Source organism: Castanea sativa, chromosome 5, assembly GCF_040712315.1.
Source record: "Castanea sativa cultivar Marrone di Chiusa Pesio chromosome 5, ASM4071231v1".
NCBI classification, from domain to species: Eukaryota; Viridiplantae; Streptophyta; class Magnoliopsida; order Fagales; family Fagaceae; genus Castanea; species Castanea sativa.
Window position 1 is genome coordinate 5,401,899 of NC_134017.1, and position 21,734 is coordinate 5,423,632.

The 21,734-nt window shown below is 34.8% G+C and overlaps 1 protein-coding gene across 2 annotated transcripts; it reads left to right on the top strand.

Annotated features, from left to right (window-relative positions):
- Positions 1-262: 262 nt before the first annotated feature.
- LOC142636279 (uncharacterized) lies at positions 263-16,385 on the top strand. 2 transcript variants are annotated; one of them, XM_075810440.1, is made up of 17 exons: positions 263-794; positions 1,680-2,079; positions 2,171-2,242; positions 2,350-2,412; positions 2,687-2,899; positions 3,785-4,381; positions 4,503-5,258; positions 5,923-6,204; positions 6,438-6,593; positions 8,187-8,611; positions 9,152-9,593; positions 10,043-10,369; positions 12,802-13,582; positions 13,687-13,745; positions 14,348-14,818; positions 15,480-15,521; positions 15,795-16,385. In XM_075810440.1, the coding sequence occupies exons 1-17, from the start codon at positions 421-423 to the stop codon at positions 15,978-15,980; spliced, it is 5,646 nt and encodes a 1,881-aa protein (XP_075666555.1). In that variant the 5' UTR covers positions 263-420; the 3' UTR covers positions 15,981-16,385. The 2 variants fall into 2 exon arrangements, with proteins under 2 accessions (XP_075666555.1, XP_075666556.1); XM_075810441.1 differs by lacking the exons at positions 10,043-10,369; positions 12,802-13,582; positions 13,687-13,745; ... (1 more) ...; positions 15,480-15,521; positions 15,795-16,385 and having other exon boundaries at positions 9,138-9,295.
- Positions 16,386-21,734: the final 5,349 nt, after the last annotated feature.

The window sequence follows — 21,734 nt, forward strand, 5'->3', positions numbered from 1 at the left end:
AATTATTTCTTACTGACATGTCACATACTTATTGAATTTGGATACCACCGACATAGTATCATTTTGATACCAAATCCATCCTCGGCTTGTTGGGAGGCTTCTTACTCAGCAGTTTCGGAAAACCTTTGTTGGACCTTTTGACACAAGGCCTGGCCTAAAGCCCAATTTGCCAAAGCCACACCAACCCAAAATCAAAGCCCACACATCTCATCTCAAGTCCTTCCCCCAAACCCAAACTCCAATGATTCACAGTTTTTTGTTTATGTACTTCTGTTTTAGAAGAAGTTAGAAAAACACGGTTTTTATTTCTGCTAAATCCTTCGCTACCCGTCCCGCCATTATAACACCACATCACACCATCATCAACCTCAATAGTTCATTGATTCAATGAAATAAAAAAATTCTCTCTATATATTTTCAATGGACTCAATCCTCAACTCAGCTCTTGAAGAAATCTGTTCTCAGGGCCAAAACGGTGTCACTCTTCCAACCCTTTACACCAAGCTCAACCCTCTACTCTCTTCCTTCAACCTTGATCTCTCACCAGGAGTGAAAAAGGCCATCTGGGTCAGGCTCTTAAGCGTCCCAACCCTCCAATTCCAGGCTCACAATGTCTCGTACTCTCCCTCTGACCCTTCAATTCAGTCTTTTGAAGATGCCCAGAAGCTGAATTTGAAGGTTTTTGCTAAAGAGCACTTGAGGGACAACTTTGTTGGGCTCTACAATGTCCAATCCGCCAATGCCAACATGTCTTCGCCACAAAGGCGTGCCCTTGAACGACTTGCTATTGCTAGGTATGGTTTGGTTTAGCTGTAAAAAAAAAAATTTTGGTTTTTATGTGGTTAAATTTGTGGTTTTGTTGAATTTGTGATTGAGTGTGAAGTGGGTGTTTTTGAGTGTAGCTCAATTCAGATGATATGTGTGTGTGTTTTTCCTTTTTCTTTAGTAATGGAGTTATGGGGTGGAAATATAGTGTGGGTTCTGGTGACAATTTTGTGTGAAAATTTTAAATTTTTAGGATGCAACTTCTAAAATTTATATGAATTGGGTGTTTTTGAATGTAGCTCAATTAGATGGTGTGTCTGTGTGCTTTTCTAATAAATGGATACTTTTTTGATGTGTTAAAGGACTTTCGGGGAAGTTAGTTTTTGTGGTCTAGTTAAGCCATAAAGTTTTTGTTTTTATGTGGTTTTATTGAATATGTGCCTGAATGTGAAGTGGGTTTTTTTTTTTTAGTGCAACTCAATTAGATGGTGTGTCTGCGTGTGTGTGTTTGTTTTATAATGAATGGGTAATTTTTTGATGTGTTAATGGTCTATGAGGAAGTTAGTTTTTGTGTAATGCTGTGCTTCTGGTGGCATTTTTTTTTAAAGCTGAAAATGCCAAAATTTCTTCCACAAAATAGCGCCTTTGGATTCTTTCAATCTTCATTTTATGATATATTTGAACTGGTTGAAGTAGGGCCAAAAGTCCGTGTGTGCCTGTGTTTCTCTCAAAAGTGGAAGCTTTGAAGCAATTGCAATTGACTTTGATGATTGTGTGTTTACAATGAAATGGCTATATTTTGCTGTGCTAATCAACTTAGTTGATTTTTATATTTGTTTTATTAAAATGAGAGAACAATGTTGGTTAGTTACTTAGGTTGATGAATGATTATTAAACACATTGGGTACTTGCAGAACAAATGGGATTACACAAAATCAACTTGGCAAGGAATTTGGCATTGAAGGGAAGAACTTGTTTTATATAGTTAGGAACCTTGAATGTCAAGGACTGATTGTGAGGCAATCTGCGGTTGTAAGAACGAAAGAAGCTTCCAATGAAGGGGATCTGAAAAACAGTCCATGTGTGATCACCAATATAATGTACTTGTATCGCTATGCAAAACAATTGGGCTCCCAACAAAAAATTGAGATTACCAAGGAAGAACAGACCATAGAGAGTATAGGGAATGCAGATGAAAATGATACTAGTGGTGGTGGTTTTTATGGAAAATGTGTAAAAGAGGATGTACATGTGAGGGATTATGTACCAGCAATGAAAGCTGTATGTGATAAACTGGAAGCAGCTGCTGACAAGGTGAATTTTATTCACATGATTGATCTCTCCAATTACTTTATAGTTTCTATTGCATATGCTGATATTCTTTCATTCTATTCTTCTATTGAAGGTTCTTGTTGTATCAGATATAAAAAAGGATCTTGGTTATTGTGGTCCTTCAGGGCATAAAGATTGGAGAAGAGTAAATTTTAGCTAAACTTTTTTATCTATTATTTGGATAGCTATTTTTACTTGTTTGTTACCTGTGATTGTTTTGACCATATAGTTCCCTGCACAATGTGCTGCCAGATTTGCGACAAGTTGAAAGATGCAAATATTGTGGAGCAGTTTGATGCTAAAGTGAATGGGAAGGTAGGCTTAAAAAATCTCTCTGAATATCATATCTATACAATTGCTTGTTCAGATATTGTATTCCCTTGAATTTAAATTGCATTTTTCCCCTTTCAAACCTATCTCTACAATTAGTTTTTGCACCCTTTTCTGAATATAAATTTTTTAATCTTTTTTATTTTGCTAGGGTTTTTATTGTTTTGATGTGCAAAATCTGCCTTTTTCGCTCAGAGGAGTTTGGAATGTATACATTCTTAGGTTTGATCATGGTCATTAAGATTTTTTTTTTGGTCAGGTCGAGGCTTGCCTGCGTTTGGTGAAAACATTTTCTCCAAAGCAGTTTGGACCAAATACTCATGGATGTGGAGATGATGATTTTGAGGAAGAACAGCAGGTGAAATTTGGAAAGCAACGTCAAATCACTGAGCAGCTTGTAGAGCTTCCCATTGAGCGTCAAATTTATGACATGATTGATGCAGCTGGATCAGAGGGCTTGACTGTGATGGAGGTGTGCTTATTAATTTATGTCTTCACATGTCTCATATTGATGTTGCTCCTATAGTTTATTTTACTCTTCTTTTTGCTAATATTTCCTCAAGGTTTTTTAACATTGCTACCCTTGAAGGGGTCGCACAATTGGCTGGGGACCAAGCTTCATGAAGCAGAGGTCAATAGTTTGAATTTCCTCTTCCCCCTCTTCTTGGGACCAGAACTTACATATCAAAAAGACTAAAAAAAAGAAGTTATTTAACACTCCTCTGCATGTCTGCCACTCTGCCCCAATTACATTCGCCTCATGCTTTGGTTTAATCAATAAGTACCTCAAGTTTAAATTTTTTTTAATCCAACCCTATGACATCTTAGGTCTTATAAGAAGAGAATATAATATTAGGACCTTGATATAGTATTTCACAAGTGTTCCAGCAAGTACATGGTACTTGTTTGCTAAAAGGTTTTAGAGAGGATACCTGAAATAAAGTGCTTATGCCATATTTGGTACGTGGAAACAGTTTCTTCTGTAGTGGTTACTGATATTGTAGGACTTTGTGACCTAGGCTTGGGGATCCAATGAATACAATTATACAACACGTAGACATTCACACAAATTTAACATGCATGCTTTAGCGGTGTTATGGGCCACACTCCTGTCAATTTAGTTATTCCGGTTTTTCCAGCAATGTGAAACTTAAATGCCTGTTTGCTAGTTACCAATAGAGCATGAGTTTGGTTGGATTTGCTGTAAAATAATCCTGTTGTGGTACATATACAATTATAGATATCCATTTCAATGGTGCTTTTTCTAGAGCTTGCTTTGTGTGATGTATCCCTTAAAATACATAAATGTTGCATTTCAACCACTAATTTTCTTGCATATTCATCTTTGCTAAAACAGGTCTGCAAGAGGCTTGGGATTGACAACAAAAAGAACTATAACCGACTAGTTAATATGTTCTCTAGATTTGGAATGAATCTGCAGGCAGAAAACCATAAAAAATGTATGATATATCGCGTTTGGACACCTGGGAATTTTGGTCCTGAATCTGCTAATGCATTTCTGAAAAAATCAAAAGATGTTCTTGATGAAAATAAATTCTCCAATATACATGTTGGCAATTTAGATGCTTCTAAGGGATCAGCTCTAATCTGTTCAGAGCATGATCCATCAACTTCAGAAGGTGATGTTGCTAGTCCTGGAAAGATCATAAATCGACAAATTGATACTGAACTTTTTCATGGGTCACCGGGGGATGGTGATTCTAACCATATGCTCGTCTGTCCTAGCAACCCACTCTTTGAGCCAAGAGATACAGTTTCTGGTGCAGAACTTAATATAGACAACGCAGAGTTGGAAACAAATGTTGATTCATCAGAAACACCACCTCCTACTGCCTTGAAGCCACTTACTTCTGGATCATTTCAGAGGTATCCATGCCTGCCTTTGACTGCAGATAGCGCTCGAAGGGAGCAAAGAATACTTGAACGGTTACAGGTCTTTTTCACCATCCATTTCTGAATGTTTCCTTTCACAGGGGGAGGGGGAGGGGTGGGATTATTTATTTACTATTCTGTAGTTCAATAACTATAACTAAGGTGCCAATCCTCTTGTTCAGGAGGAGAAATTCATTCTGAGAGGTGAGCTGTTTAAGTGGCTGGTGAGTCTTGAGAAGGACAAGTCCACAACGGCTGACAGGAAGACCATTGACCGAATTCTTAATAAACTTCAGCAGCAAGGGCATTGCAAATGCATGCTCATCAATTCTCCTGTTATCACAAATTTTGGTCGTAGCCGTATCACCCAGGTGGTTCTGCACCCATCTATTCAAAGTTTATCTCCTGAGCTACTTGCTGAAATTCATGATAGACATAGGTCTTTTGAAATGCAAAGTCGCGGCCAGGGTTCATCTCGGGTGAAAAATGATGAATCAGTTCCTGTATTGAAGGGTGTTCAGAGGATTCAGAACCATGTAGGTTCTGATGTCCGAGCTGTTAGATCAGAATCCATGCGTGCTAATGGATTTGTCTTGGCTAAAATGGTTCGCGCAAAGCTGCTGCATTGCTTTCTGTGGGATTACCTGTTTAGTGCAGCTGGTTCTAATGATGCTTTATCATCTGGAAAGCATGTCTATGAAATGAGTAGCTTGCAGACTAACAGCAAATTGTTTTCTCTAGAAGTGGCAATTAAGGCCATGCCAGTTGAGCTGTTCTTACAAGTTGTGGGGACCACTCAAAAGTTTGATGATATGATTGAGAAGTGTAAGAGGGGATTGCTTCTCTCTGATATTCCTGCTGAGGAGTACAAGCAACTAATGGATACTCATGCTACTGGAAGGATTTCATTGGTTATTGACATTTTACAACGGTTGAAGGTATAATTACTTGGTCATGTTTAAAATACTTTCTTCATGTTAGTGTTATCCATCCTTTCAAATATCTAATTAAACTGAACCACCATTGTATACTTAATATCTATTTAAAGTGAACCACTATGGGGGTGTGCTCACAGCCCATCATGCAACTGACATATCAATAAGTGCATTCTTAGATTGGGGAAAGTAATATTGTTTTTCTTTCACATCAGTGGCCTATATTATTGCAGTTTGGAAGCTTCATTTGATTGGGACTTCACCATTTTGTGTTTTTATAGGAGAAGGATATTGCAAGCTGCTCTTAAGACATTTTGACATAAAATAATTTATTTGACTGTGTTTAATCATTAGATTTAGTAGGCATAGAAGGACATTATTGTTTGACATTGTTTACTATAGTATTATACTAATCATCTCTGTGTACTTATGCTTTGGAGCTATAAAGAGATGCAATGCTGATTAAGGGAGATGCAAATACCTATATGAGTGTATATGGTTTGGAATCCGCTCAAATATTAACTCTTAGTCTGGTTTATTCAGATTATGACCATTCTATTGACAGCTCAGAAATGTCATTTTGGATTAGGGTGTTCATTTAAAACAATTATATTATGCTCTTTAGTATATTGATGTTTTTTGCCTAATAGCTTATTCGTTGATGCAGCTGATTCGGATGATAACTGATGGACATTTAAAAGGAGTCCAGGTACCACATGTCACTTATACGCATGCAATGGAGCTTAAGCCTTACATAGAGGAACCACTCTCAAAATATGCTACATCTTTAAGTTTTATAGATCTTGATCTTCGCCCACGAATGAGACATGACTTTATCCTGTCAAGTAAAGCCACTGTTAATGAGTATTGGCAAACTTTGGAGTATTGCTATGCTGCTGCTGATCCAAGATCTGCTTTGCTTGCATTCCCTGGATCTGCTGTTCATGAGGTATGCACTTGGGGTAATGTTTTCTAAGTTTGTCCACTTGGAATGATTTCAAATTCATTCACCACAAACTTAAATATTCATGCTATCATTTCTGAGCTAAAATATGCACATGACTTGTTTAATCATATATATCCTTCTATTTGTGCAGTCAGATTCTGTTTTTAATCTTTAGGATTGCCAGGTATATGAAGTACCCATCAAAAAGACTACTGTTTAAACCTTATCTTTTACAGGTTTTCCTATTCCGGTCATGGGCCTCAGTCCGGGTTATGACAGCTGATCAGCGTGCGGAGCTCTTAAATCGTGTGGTGCAGGATGATATAAGTGAAAAAATTTCATATAAAGATTGTGAGAAGATTGCAAAGGAACTTAATCTGACCTTAGAGCAGGTTAGATTGTCTTCTTGTTTGCTCGCATGATTCCATATTTTATCTATTTACCTTTATGGCAAATTGACATAATACCATTAGGCAGATCCTTGTTAAACCCCCCCCAAAAAAAAAGAAAAAGAAAAGGCAGATCATATGTACAACAGGCTATTTAATAGGTTGATGTACTCTTGGTATTATATAATAACTGAAATATCCTGAATTCCAAAAGTCATGTAATTTGTTCATAATGGAGTTATTTGGTCTGTTTTAATTTAAGTGAATTCCCATGTTTCCATTGAATCTGCTCCTTAATTTATCTTCCAAAATCTAAAATAAGAAGGAAGAAGGGACTATCAACTATGAGAAAGTATAAGATGAGGTTATTTGATTTCAAAGCATAACTCTTTTTCCTTTTTCTTTTTCTATTTTAATCTTTTTAAAAAGTTTATATATATTTATTTATAAAAGCTTGAAATGATTTATGTCATCAATATAAGATTTTGACAAGAGACCTATCTCCATCCCTTTGAACGCCCTTCCTATTTTGCTTAATTAATTGAAGTCAAATGTGGCCTTACCTATCATTTGATGAAAATTTTTTAATTTAATTTATATCGATAATATTGTGGGTTCCATTTAGCTCAATTGGTGAAGTCTCATGTTGTCAAATAAGTGAACCCGAGTTTGAATCCTATTTACATGAACAAAAAAAAGAACCAATTGGTGCCTTGACCTGACGATACAGAGCAATCATCATTTATCATGGAGTGAACGCTATTGGTTTCAAATCCTATCCTATCTATCCCTTTTAAAAATAAAAATAAAAATTAATGCCAAATTATGATTTTATAATTATAATATCTAAGAGCAGGCATCTTCAAGAGGAGACTTTAATGGAATCACATCTGCTTGGAACTTGGATTTAAAATAAAGAAATAAAAATTAATTTCTTTGAGCACTTATTAGGTAGTTTATATGTTTTGAACATATCCAGTGGCTTTTGATTCTTTTGAGGTGATACATCTTTATCTATCTATCTGTTTTTTTTTTTTTTTTGATAAGATTTTATCTATCTATCCCTAAAGTTTTAGGATAGTACATTTGCTTGAATCATCAATTTCTTTCCTGTTCTTGCCTAATTCACATACTAACTTATGAAAGTCTACATTTGAGTTTGGAAATAACATTTTTCTTAATTTAAAAAAAAAAAAAAACTTTCTGGTCCTATTTACTGGTTAGTATTATGGTCATCACTCTACTTTTTCTTTGGTCTTTTGCTTGTACAAACCACAGAATCATTTGTTTATTACTTATTTTGTAAATAGTTCTACTCTTCTATTCATTTGTTTATATTTATTTTTGCACTTCTTTTGTCAATTTACTCAATGATGTTTCTTGTTCGCCCTCTTTAAATATGATGCCTGGTTCTCTTTGAATATCACTTGCAGGTGTTTCGTGTGTATTATGATAGCTGCCAACGATATGTGCTTATATTTATTTTTGCACTTTGTTCCTTTACTCAATGATGTTTTGAGACCAATATTTGTTGTGTTTTTGGTTGGCATTCATTTAAACATGATGCCTATTTGTTTCTTTGGATACCACTTGCAGGTGCTTCGTGTGTATTATGATAAGCGCCAACAACGACTTAATAGATTTCAGGGTAAAGGGGATGAGTCCCAACTGGTAAGAAGGAAACGCAATTCATCTTCTTGGAGAGGGGAAAGATCTCCAGTAGCGAGGTCAACAAAGCGCGCCAGAGTTGACACAGAAACTGGACAGTTGGACAAGCAGAGATTTGATGGATTGCCTGATACTGTTAACCAATGTATGGGAGAAAAAGATCTTTTGGTCACTTATCCAGGAGAGCATAACAATCATTTGCAAACAATTCAGGAGGATGATCATCTCAAAAGTGAGGAGGAGCCAGGACAAAGTGAAGATGAGGAGTGCTATTCCTTTATTAGTCAGTGTGCTGTTTCAAAGATGGATCCAACTCGTCAAAGAAGGTTTTCATGGACAGATGAAGCTGACAGGTAAAGAAATTTGGATGTACAAAGTATTATTTGTTGGCTATAAGAACAATCTCGTGAAAAGAAACTGGGAAATGTCAAAGTTTATCCTAGAAGGAAGCTTTAAAAAAGCTACAATTAAAAGAATCTGGGAAAAAGCATAGCATTATGGTCAATCGTATTAGAAAGGCATGGGGATTATTGAAAAACGGGCTCATGTAGAAAATTTCATGCTAAGTTGACCCAGTGCTATTGTTACTGAGAAGATAAAGAACATGATACTTATCTAAATTAAATTTGTAAATTGTAATTTTTTAATATACTTTGTGTTCATCATCAAGAACATGAAGTAATCTGCTCTTTCAATAAAATATTATTAGTTATAAAAATTTAAGGAAAAAATAAATTTGTCAAAATCACTTGACGTGCAGAATTCATATTATGCATGTATGCTTTGGTTGGGTCTGTTGTTTATTTGATTTATGTGATGATAGAATTATATTCTTACCTAAGTGGTATTGTTTTTTTCTGTGTAATTCTCCTAAATCAGTATCTTCCTTCTAGGCAATTGGTGATCCAATATGTAAGACACCGTGTAGTTCGTGGGGCAAAATATCATCGCACAGATTGGTCTTCGCTTCCTGACCTTCCAGCACCTCCAGTTACCTGTAAGAGAAGAATGGCATTGCTGAACAGGAACAGAATATTCAGAAAAGCTGTAATGAGGCTCTGTAATTTCCTTGGTGCGCGGTACGCTAAACACCTGGAGAAAACCCAGAACAGGTCACTAAAGAAAGATGCTTGTGGAATGCTTGTGCAAAGTTTATCAGTGGAAGGTCTTGAGAGGAATTTTTCCAATGTTGATGAACATACTCAAGAGACAGGTCTTGAGGAAAAACCGTGGTATGATTTTGATGATGAAAGTCTAAAGGCAGACCTTGATGAGGTTATGTGGTACAAGAGGATGGGTAAACTGGAGGCCTCCAGAAGAGTTGAATCTGCAAATGTAATGCTCCCAAAATTTTCTTTTTCTTTTATTTATCTTACATTTTAATTACTTCCAAGATCTCTCATTTGAGAGAGCAACCTCGTACTTGGATTGCACTGCCTTTGGAGCTTCCTCTCAGCATGGGCTGACACATTTAGTTAGCTCTAATGTTTGGTCAATGTGATTGAACAAATCAATCTGGTTATTCTGTGTGTGAGTGTTATCCATTTTAGCTCCTGTAAATTCTAGGGCTAAGAGGAGCCTTTTCATTAACCAAGCTTCACCATAATGCGTGCAGTATTGATGTCCACGTGACTAGTGCATGTCATCTGCCCTTTTCTGAACTCTCCCCCTAGGCTGTGGATCCCCTCGCTGAGCATATATCTCAATATGTGCTTCATCCTTATAGTCATGCTTTTGAGCACTTTTCTAAGCTGGCAGGCAATAATATATATTTTTGTTTGCAGGACTCTCAGGAATCTGAATTGGTTGCATCAAACAGTTCTTGTCAGGATGTTGAGAACAATGGTGGGATTCTACAAAAAATAACTGCCAAAAAATCACGTCGCCGCCTTAATCAGAAGTTTATTAAGCTTTTGAATGAAGGGGTCAATGTTAGTAGACAAGTATATGAGTCATTGGCTGTTTCCAATGCTGTGGAGCTATTTAAGCTTGTCTTTTTAAGTACCTCAACAGCAGCAGAGGTGCCAAATCTCCTGGCAGAAATTTTACGGCGTTACTCACAGCATGATCTTTTTGCAGCTTTTAACTTCCTTAGAGAGAATAAAATCATGGTAAGTTATGTTTTTCTAGTTCTTTGATTCCATGCATTCTATGTTAATGGTCTACGCAAGTGGATTGAGGTCTTAGAGTGGTAAATTGTCAAGTCAATGTTGTGGTACTAGGGAGATAAGCATGCAGTGCCTCACCCTCCTTCAAACCATATACTCAATTAAACCTATGTTCTTTTGGGTATTCTTCTTATCCTTGCAGCTCATTCAAATATTATCAAGCACTCCTGCTTGCCTTGGTGAGGTACCACATCATTCAAAAAAACACGCCTGCTTGCTGGTTCTGTTGTTGGTCTCTTTTGTACATTAAGGAATAACCTAGTTGATTTTTCCCTCACCTTGCCTTCTATTTGCATCACCTCATCTATCTTCTTGGAAATGCTTTCATACTGTTCTATCTCTTGTATTGATTTCAATCCATTTGATATCCTCATTTTGGCTATAATAAGTGCAGTAGCTGAAGCACTATGTCTGTTTTATATATGGTTTAAACCAAGATTCATGCCATGTGCATGGTTATAAAAACCTTACTGTACTTTGAATGGACCAAGGGAGTTGTTTACCATTTCAACCATTGGGTACTAGTGAACTGCTGTTTTGTAAGCATATATTTTTTGTTGGGTGTAAATAAAGCATGATTTAAAAAAAAAGAAACATAGACATGTGTACCAGCCTAGATTAGCCTAGATTAGACTAGATTTGACTGAAAAGTGTAGATTTGACTGAAAAGTGTAGATATAGTCTTTAAGAATATCTAACTGAAGGTGTCTGGTTCAGGGTTCAGCTGGTTCGATTGCCAGGTTAGACTAGTTCCTATAAGTATGAGAATGTGATATCAACTTGCTAGGGTTTGGCCGATATCAATCACAGTTGCATTGTTGCATTCCTGATTTCTGAATATGACTTGGAGTCAGAGCTCATGGTTGGGTTCAACTCTCACAGTGTCATGCCAAGTTGCTCTACCTCAAATGGAAACTCCTCCCTCCCTAAGAAAAGGGTGAAGGGTGTGTTGTGAGTTTAAGAGCGGTACATATAACTTACCAATAAAAACCAATGAGCGTTGGTTAAAATAGCGTTGGTTAAAATAGCACTTTCTTCTTCCATAAGAATGGATAGAGGATGAGATTGTGTGTTCAAAATCCACTAGGTGTGGGATTTATCATTAAAAATTTGACCAATAAAAAGAGTCCCAATCAGTTTCAGTACCATTTGTGACTGACTTTTAGCAAACCTGCATATATGACATAATATTGGGATGTAAACTCAGTGTAGTGTTGGACAAAGTTTGGCTTTTAAAGCGATATAATTTGGTTGCTTCCTAATCTTCAGTGGCTGTTGCAGCATCAACTTAAGTCAATTTTTTTTTTTGATAAATCAACTTAAGTCAATTTCGACTGTGCTTTCCTATTGATCTGCACCTTTTCATGTTAGAATCTTGCCAATCTTTAAGCATAGAGGCCTGATGGTTACATTTCCTTTACCAACATAAAATCACATTCTTACTTGGGTTTTATGCATGTTTCAATTTATTTGGCTATTTGGTCTATTGATTTGGTATTTACTTGATCATGTGGTGAGCATGTTGACTGTTGGAACCATTTGCTATGTCATCAGTTATTAGGTTGTATGCAAACATGTTCTGGACTTTATTGAGTATCAGTTTGACAATATTTGCTGCAGTCTTGACCCCTTTTCTCAATTTTTATTGCTTACACAAGGTTTCTACTTGCAATAGAAATAGAATAGACAGACCATCATTTCAGCTCATATCTGTGAAGCTCCACAATCTTCATACTCCCGTTCAGTGAGATCTGCAGTTCTAGTCTTCAAGTAGCTTTGCCTTCTAACAAAGCTTGCTGTTGATGTCTTAAATGGTTGGTTTCGAAAGCTACAAAAAGCTTTCGATGTGTTAGAAGATAATTTGGGTCATGTTGGAATGGATTTTCCATGTGTTGTTGGTTTACTTAAGAGCAGAGTATTGCTTTGTTCTCTATCTGTCTCTGTCTCTCTGTCTCTCTCTCTCTCTCTCACACACACACACACACATCAGAGACAGCATTTGGGTTTAGTACATTATTTCTTTGTTCACTTGCCTTGGATGTAATAATTTTTGATGACATGGAACCTCTCAATTTGAGCTTTCTATGAATATTGCCTTCTTTGTTTATCTGATGCCTTGGGTTTAATAATTCAATTTGAGATGTCTTTATCTTTGGTTATCTGGTGTGTGTGTGTGTGTTTATGCATATAAATTATTTTTTTCAAAATATTACATTCTTTCTTTTTTGTTTTTTTAAATGAAACTCATTTGTGGTTCTGTTCATATAAACATCCTTTTCTAACAGCTTCTCTATCCCTTTTACATTTCTACTAATCTCATATATGAGCTTTCAATGAATATTGCCTTCTTATTTCAAACTTTCATGTTTTGGCAGGTTGGGGGTAATGGTACTCAACCTTTTGAACTTTCACAACATTTCTTGCATGGTGTTTCTAGATCAAAATTTCCAATTGATACTGAAAAGAGAGCTGCTAAATTTAATAGTTGGCTCCATGAAAGAGAAAAAGATCTTATGGAGGGGGGGATAAATCTTACCGAAGATTTACAGTGTGGGGACATCTTCCATTTGTTTGCTCTAGTTTCTTCAGGTGAACTGTCCATTTCTCCGCGCTTGCCAGATGAAGGAGTTGGAGAGGCTGAAGATCCAAGAAGCTTGAAACGTAAAAATGATAACAATGAATCTTGTGCTGATGATAAGGCTAAGAAACAGAAATCCTTAACAGCAAGTGAGGGAGAAATTCGCAGAGAAAAAGGTTTTCCAGGGATTATGGTATCCATACATCGTGCAACATTTTCTAGAGCCAGTGTTATAGAATTATTTAAAGATGGGACCAACTATACTTGTGAACAACTTTTGCTTGATGGGAATGATCAATCCAACATTTCGTTTGGTCAGAGCAGTAGTTCACCTTGTGTTGATCATATGAAGGAAATTCTTAGCTCAGATGCCGTTGTGCCTATAGCCAGGAATCATGGTGAGTCACCTTGGGAAGCTATGGCAAGCTTTGCTGAATATTTGATGTCAGTACCTTCTGATCCAGAAGAAGCAAATCCCATCCATCCTGAGGTTTTTGGGACTGTTTATGCTGCTATTCAGAAGGCTGGTGACCAAGGTTTGAGCATGGAAGAAGTTTCCCAATTCATTAACACGCCAGGTATATGATGATATTTCTTAGCCTTATCATTTTCTGCTTTCAGTCCAGCAAAATGATATTCATGGGTATGTTCTACTGGATTGATTATTCTTGTTCTATTTTAGGAGAAAGGATTCCTGAACTTATCATTGACGTGCTACAAGCATTTCACCGAGCCTTAAAGGTTAGATTTTCTAAAGATTTAGCCATTGGAAATTATGAATATTGAACATTTGCTCGTGATGCACCTGCAGTGCAGTGGTACAATGCCACATGCATGGGTTGGGTGGTGAGCTCTGCCTCTTTGCATCCCCTCATATGGCATCTCCAATGTCGACATCTCATATGTGCTCTATTCTTATTATCCTGATTAATGTTATTAGTACTGGAAGTTCATCAGAGTTAGATGCAATGTTATTAGTACTCGAAGTTCATAAGAATTCAATGCTAAAATGACATGCAAATGGTAACACATTTTGACTCTTTGGATTTTGAGTTTATGAGTAGAGTAATGATGGTTTTTGTTGAGTTTTGCTGAATTTGTTTCCACCGCCAACCTGTGACTGAGCCTTTCGGTGGAAGAGGAAAAAATATAATGAACATCAAAAGAATTTTGTCACAAACTTTATACTCTTTTTTCAAGTTTCAGCTGAGTGCTAGCGTTAGCTTAGCTAGTTTGAGTCAAACCTGAGGAAGTTTAAACATGTTTCTCAATACTCCAACTACATATCTGATATATACCATGTATTACAATTGCCTCAAATGCGTTTTTGCTTTTTTATGCAGGTCAATGGTTATGATTCTGTTCGTGTCGTTGATTCTCTATATCGTTCCAAGTATTTTTTGACTTCAAAGTCCGGTTTTTGTGATAATGTTAAACCACCTTCATCGACCAAGTCTTTAGGAAGAAGTGATGACAGTCACCTCATTATCCTGCCAGAAAATCATGTCATTGGTAATGCAAATTTAAAAAGAAAAACAGACTCGAGTGTAGACAATCAGCATAAAGTGACGATTCTTAATCTACCCGAAGAGGTTACTGAGCCCTCAAATGAAAACCAAACAAGAAATTTGCTTAAAAAAACTGTTTTACCTAGTGGCGAAAAAGAGGATGAAGCCTCTTTAATTTCTTCTGGTGAAATATGCATGCCAATATTGCCTTGGATTAATGGAGACGGGACTGTTAACAATATAATTTACAAGGGAGTTCGGCGCCGTGTTCTTGGAATTGTGATGCAAAATCCAGGGATATTAGAGGTACATGCCTTTCTGAATTCATGCTTTTGTTTATAAATTTTTTTCACGGTTTGTAAAAACATGCTTTGCTGTCTTCTTCTGGGTCAACAGGTGGCTTTTATAAAAAGAAAAGTTTAACTGAAGGAGTTTTTTTTTAAGCTTTCAAATTTCAATTAGCATGTGGTGGTCGAAAAACTTCTGATTTCAAAAGTATTTTTTTTCACAAAGAGTGTTTTTGCAAAATGCTTTAAATTTGAAAGTGGTCTATAATTAAGCGGCTGAGTGGTGTCTGTTGTAGGAGGCTTCTGTGGCTCATCTGTATAGGATTTTATTTCTTTTTCTACCAGAGGGAAAAAAAAAAAGTAATCGGTTGCCCTTTGCTTCACTTATGACTTCTGTTGATCCGCCCAGTCAATCAGCGTGCGGGGGATGTTGAAATGAGTTATTTGTAGTTTATCAAGAAACGGTTCTGTCTCATCTAGGGCTTAGTCGGGTTTACCACCCATATATCATTGATTTCCTGTAAAGTTGCTGTACCTCATTTTTAGTTAGAAATAGTTAGTTCCCCTATTTAGAGATTTGAACTACATTGGTCTGACTTGTCCTGTCAAGCTTGAGCCTGCCGCTTCTTTTCGTATCTTTTGATGCTGACTTTCTTTTCTTTTTCCATTTTTTTTGTTAGGATGACATTATCCGTCAGATGGTGGATATATTGAACCCCCAGGTAAGCTTTCAATACCCTATTTGTAAAGGTTTACATTGAAAATGTTAAAAGTCTAGAATGCTTAAATTATCCTGACTATGCAATAAATGTTGTTTGGAAAATATTAGTCCCTTGCGAAACCAATCTAATAAAATTTTTTATAAATAATATTCTCTACTCTCCACGTGGGGATTATCAGCTACACTAGTCATTTCATGAATTTGCTCATACATGGACTACTACCTGCTCTTTCTTTGTGAATAAATGCTAATGCAAGGTCTAAATTTCTTACAGAGCTGTAGAAAATTGTTGGAGTTGATGTTTCTGGATAAACACCTCCATGTAAAGAAAATGTATCAAACTACATCCAATGCGCCCCCAGGCATTCTTGGTACCCTCCTTGGAAGCAAACTCAGCATGAAAAAATTTGATATTCGCGAGCATTTCTTTGCAAATCCCATGAGTACATCCTTATTGTAGGGAACAACTTTAAGCATATTTTAAAATAAGTTTTGGTGAGCAACTTTGCTTCCTCTTCACAAAAGTACTCAAGTTTGTGGGTCAAATGTAAAGAGTAGCATTGAATGCTGATTCTTGTATAGAGTATTAGAATGAGTGATCTTAGGATGTTCACTCTTTTTTTTGCTCCCCCTTTTTGCTAAATTAAATAGGGTAGGGGGAAGTGATCAATCTGTCAAAGACCGTCTGTGCTTATGGAATGTGTGGTCTTAGGATTGTAACTCTTGAAGCTGAAAGAAGTCCTTTTTTTTGGTATTATTTTCTGTATGGTTCTTCCCTTGTGTACACCTGCTTAATGGGAATTCGATATTTAGTGTAGATAAAATGTACTCAAACTTTTTTATATAGTAAAATGGTTGTTAATGACATGCAAATTTTAAATTAAGGAAAGACATTTTATGTATTTATGTTGCTTTTGTAAACATGAGTCAAAATAGTACAATATACTGTGAACACTAAGGAGGCCAGGGAAAAGGAATAATTGGTTTATTTTATTTCGTCTTAGTTGCAAGATTGTGACATAGTAAGGCAAGCCATCTTGTTTCAATAACTTCAATTCGCCTCAACAGCCAAAAGCAAGAAAACAGTTTTACAACAAAAAAAAAAATGTATACTGAGAGATATTGTGTCGATATTTTCTAACTTTAAACAAGTACTTTTGATATAGGAATAGTGTTTTGTAACGAAGTCTTTTATGACTATAATAGAGGATTTATATTATTATATGGTGATAATTGTCGCCTTAAGAACATAGTATTGCCCCCCAAATAAATTCAGTGACATTTTTGATTTCCCATTCCCCCACTTTCACTACCACTACCTCTATGGATGGTTGTGATATGATAAACCTGGGTAAAAATGATGTTGCTTCAATCATTAGAGCATCCACATTCATTTATCCTAATTCTATCCTATTTTACCATTCAAAAAGTTACTTTATCAATTATATAATACAATTTTACAATTCCTCAACATTCAATCTTCTATTTTACCATACTACATATTAAAATAATATAAAAATAATAATATAAAAATATTTCCCAATTCTCTCTCTAATCTCTATATCTCTTTACTCTGTCCACCTTCTCTCAGTCACACCACCACACCATCCACCTTCTCTCAGTCACACCACCACCGTCCACCATCCACCTTCTCTCAGTCACACCACCCACTTCTGCTAAGCAAAATCCCTAGCAAAATCCAGAAACCAGAAACCAAAAATCATTCACAAACCAGAGAGAGAAAATCATTCACAAACTAGTTAAATTCACAAACCAAAAATCATTCAAAAATCATTCACAAAATCCAGAAATCACAAACCAAAAATCCCACGCCGCCGTTGCACCACTGACCCACGCCCACATCAGTCACAAACCCACCACTGCCAGAAATCCACACAACTCGCCGATCTCCACCGGTAAAAACCTAAATCACTCACCGATCTCCGATCTCCGATTCAAATCAAAACAAGAAACCCATGCCGCCGCTACACCACCTGACCCATGCCCACATCAGTCACCGATCTCTGATCTCCGATCCAAATCAAAACAAGAAACCCATCACTCACCAATATGTTGATTTTGTCAGTTTGAAGAGAGAGGGTCATCCACACATGCAAGAATGTCGGTTTGAAGAGGGTCATCGGAGCACCGATGCCTCGTCGGTTGAGTGAATCGGTAAAGGGATCGGAGCACCGATGCCTCGTCGGAATCACTATCAGAGAGAGGGGGTCATCGACGAGAGGGTCATCGGCGAGAGAGAGGATCATTGGCGAGAGAGAGGGTCATCGACGAGAGGGTCATCGGAGAGAGTCTTGGGTCTGGAGAGAGTAGAGAGCAAATGAGAAAGAGAGAAGGAAGAGAGAGAAAAAAAAAGAGAAAGAATGAGAGAGGAGAGAGAAATTCCCGGGTAAATAAACAGAATGAGAGTATTAAAAAATTATATTTTTTTTATCCCATTTAGCTACAGTACCATCTTACATTTACGATGGTATTGTAGCTATATGGCAAAAAAAATTTGGCCTTTTCCAATTTGCCATTTTCATTGCTGAGCAGTTTTTGAGTCTAAATGCCAAATACACCTTACATTTGGCATATACCACACTCACTGCTGATGCTCTTAAGCCATGTCGAAAGTTGTGGAAAAAATGTTCCTAGCATTGCTCATTTCTGTGTCTCTCTCACTCCCCCTATAAATTAGTATTGTTTTATCCCCCAAAAAAAATAAAAAAACACAAAACCCATCGTGGTTCCCGTGTAAACCGTGGAATCCTCTTTGAGGTTTAGGATGTAACATTTAACAACCTTTGGTACTAATTTATGTATAAATTCAATAGTAGTGTTACACTTAATTAGTCGTGTTACACTCAACCCCCTTTTGGTATTGTTTTATGTGAAAAATAAATAGTGAACTGTATCTCATTAAAAAAAAAAGTGAGTTGTAGATCTAAATATGGGACTTGTGTCATCATATGAATAGTTCATTGTTTATTTCACAAATGTTTGTGTCATCACATGAGCAAACCATGGTATATTTTACCAGTGTAACTTTAACTGTATATACATGAAAGTGAAACAATACAAAACTAGGGGCTTAATGTTGCATTCCAAACTTTTTGTGTTTTTCTTGAAAACCATATGAAGGGTTTTTGTATAGTTTTAGCATTTTTAAAAAGACAGTTTAGCTCCAAACCAAATTAGAGGAATCTTTTCCTACTCACTATGAGGCGATTGAGTACCCACGAGTATTAAATCACACGATTATTAAAATTTTCATGTAAATCACGTGACTATTATGCCATTTGTATATTTAAAAATTTCACACCACACATTAATATAAAACTATTAAGCAAATTCTACTTTAGATAAAGTTTAAATAACTATTTTGATTAAAGTTCTACTATTAAAGTTTGATTTTTTTTTTATAAATAAATTAAATTTCAAGCAATTCAAACAATTTTGTACATTTAACGCATACAATTTCAAAAATGTAAACAGTTTTGTACATTTAATGTATACAATTTTTCAAAGAATGTAAATAATTTTGTATATTTAAATTACACAATTTTTTAAAGAATATACATAGTTTTGTATATTTTACATACAAACTTTTCAAAGAATGTACACAATTTTGCACATTCAATGTATGCATTTTATCAAATAATGAAAGCAATTCTATGTATTCAACGTATACATTTTTTCAAAGAATTTACATAATTCTGTATATTCAAGGTACACAATTTTGTATGTTCAATGCCTAAATTTTTTTCAAAAAATGTAAAAATTATTTACATTCAATGTACAATATTTTTCAAAGAATGTACACAATTCTCTATGTTCCATGTACGCAATTAATGCGAAGAAAATCAGTAGGCTGGATGCTTCGGACTTGAAAGGACTACTTGCTCTTTCAATGGCTTGGAAAAGAAAGAAAAGCGATCAAAGGTGACCGGGGTTGCCGGCCAAGAACTCTTCGATGACAAAGTTTTCTCTCTATATTTTTGGAGTTCCAACTTTTTGGGAAATATCAAGCGTACCTTTTTTTGGTCTGAATGGGTGTTTATATAGTGTCCTAAGAACAGTTATTGGACTTGTAACCTCCCCTGGATTTGAAGAGGTGCGAGGGTTCAAGGATAACTTCCACAACCGTTTAGGAGTTATATTTTCTCATATAACGGTCATCGGAAGTTATGCGTATGTTACGGAGTGGTGACATGTGCTCAAGAATTCCGAAGTGTAAAGGGCTCGTCCAGAGGTTCTCTTGTTGTATATACCTTGCTTCTAAAGGAGGTTGTTCCTCTTATGGACGAACCCCTTTAGGACGGGGCTGATAGCTTTCCTAGGACGAGTAGATGCGGTTGTGCCAAATTTGACTGCGGGTGTGTTTTCGTCTATGGACGACCATGGACGTTAGCCTCATCCTGGTGCTTTCTTTTGGACGACTGTTGGTGTGGATGACCATGGACGGTCTGGAGTACTTTATTTTTCTTTATTCTTCATCATATATAATTCTATATATTCAATGTATACAATTTTTCAAAGAACGTAAACAATTATGTTTAGTTTTTATACATATATTTACTAAAAATGTACACAATTATGTCCATCCAATTTATATAATTTTTTAAAAAAATGTAAATAATTCTATACGATTAGGTACATAAATTTTCAAATAATATACACAATTTTATATATTCAATATATGCAATTTTTCAAAACTTTTACACAATTTTGTATATTCCATTCAATGGATACAATCTTTCAATGAATACATACAATTTTTTATATTCAATTTACACATTTTTGAAAGAATGTGCACAATTCGTATATTCAACGTTCGCATTTTTTTTTCAAATAATGTAAACAATTATGTACATTCAGCGTACATATTTTTTCATAGAATACACATGTTTTATATATTGTACACAATTCTGCATATTTCATGTCCACTATTTCTCAAAGAACGTATACAATTTTGAATATTCTATGTACACAAATTTTCAAATAACCTACAAAATTATATACATTTAACATACACATTAATATACATTCAATATACATAATTTTCAAAAAATGCACACAATTTCTGTATATTTAATGTACACAATTTTGTATATTCTATGTACACAGTTTTACGAAGAATATACACAATTATGTATATTCATTTGGTCAATTATGTATATTTGTATATTTAATGTACATAATTTCTATAAGAATGTAAATAATTTTGTATATTCAATATACACAATTTTTTGAAGATTGTACGCACTTCTGTATATTCAACGATCACAATTTTTCAAAAAATATAACCAGTTATATATATTCAATGTATATAACTTTACAAAGAATCTTTGAAATTCTATATGTTCAATGTAGACAATTTTTAAAGAATATAAACATTTTTGTATATTCAATCTACACATTTTTTTTCAAAGAATATATATATATATATATATATATATATATATATATATATATATATATAAAATTTTGTATATTTAATGTACATATTTTTTCAAAGAATATACATACAATTATGTATATTCTGTATATTCAACAATCACATTTTTTCAAAGAATGTAAACAATTATATATATTCAATGTATATAACTTTACAAAGAATTTTTGCAATTCTATATGTTCAATGTAGACAATTTTTAAAGAATATAAACATTTTCGTATATTCAATCTACACTTTTTTTTTTTCAAAAAATATATATACAATTATGTATCTTTAATGTACACATTTTTTCCAAGAATATATATACAATTATTTACATTCTGTTTATTCAATGATCACATTTTTTCAAAGAATGTAAACAATTATATATATTTAATGTATATAACTTTACAAAAAATCTTTGCAATTCTTTATGTTCAACATAAACAAATTCTATAGAATATAAACATTTTTGTATATTCAATCTACACATTATTTTTCAAAGAATATATATACAATTCTATATATTTAAGGTACACATTTTTTCAAAGAATATAAATACAATTATGTACATTTAAAACACAAAATTTTTCAAAGAATAAATACAAAAATATTTTTTCAAAAAATGTACACAATTTTATATATTCATTGTACACAAATTTTCAAAAAATATACATAATTTTATACATTTAATATTCATAATTTTAAAAAATATATATACAATGGTAAAATATTCATAATTAAAAAAATTAATATATACAAAGGTAAAATATTGAT

Coding starts and splice junctions, on each gene's coding strand:
- LOC142636279 (XM_075810440.1), top strand. CDS start 421: ATGGACTCAATCCTCAACTCAGCTCTTGAAGAAATCTGTTCTCAGGGC. Junction 6,594..8,186: donor TTAATCTGACCTTAGAGCAG/GTTAGATTGTCT, acceptor TACCACTTGCAG/GTGCTTCGTGTGTATTATGA. Junction 13,746..14,347: donor CATTTCACCGAGCCTTAAAG/GTTAGATTTTCT, acceptor TTTTTTATGCAG/GTCAATGGTTATGATTCTGT.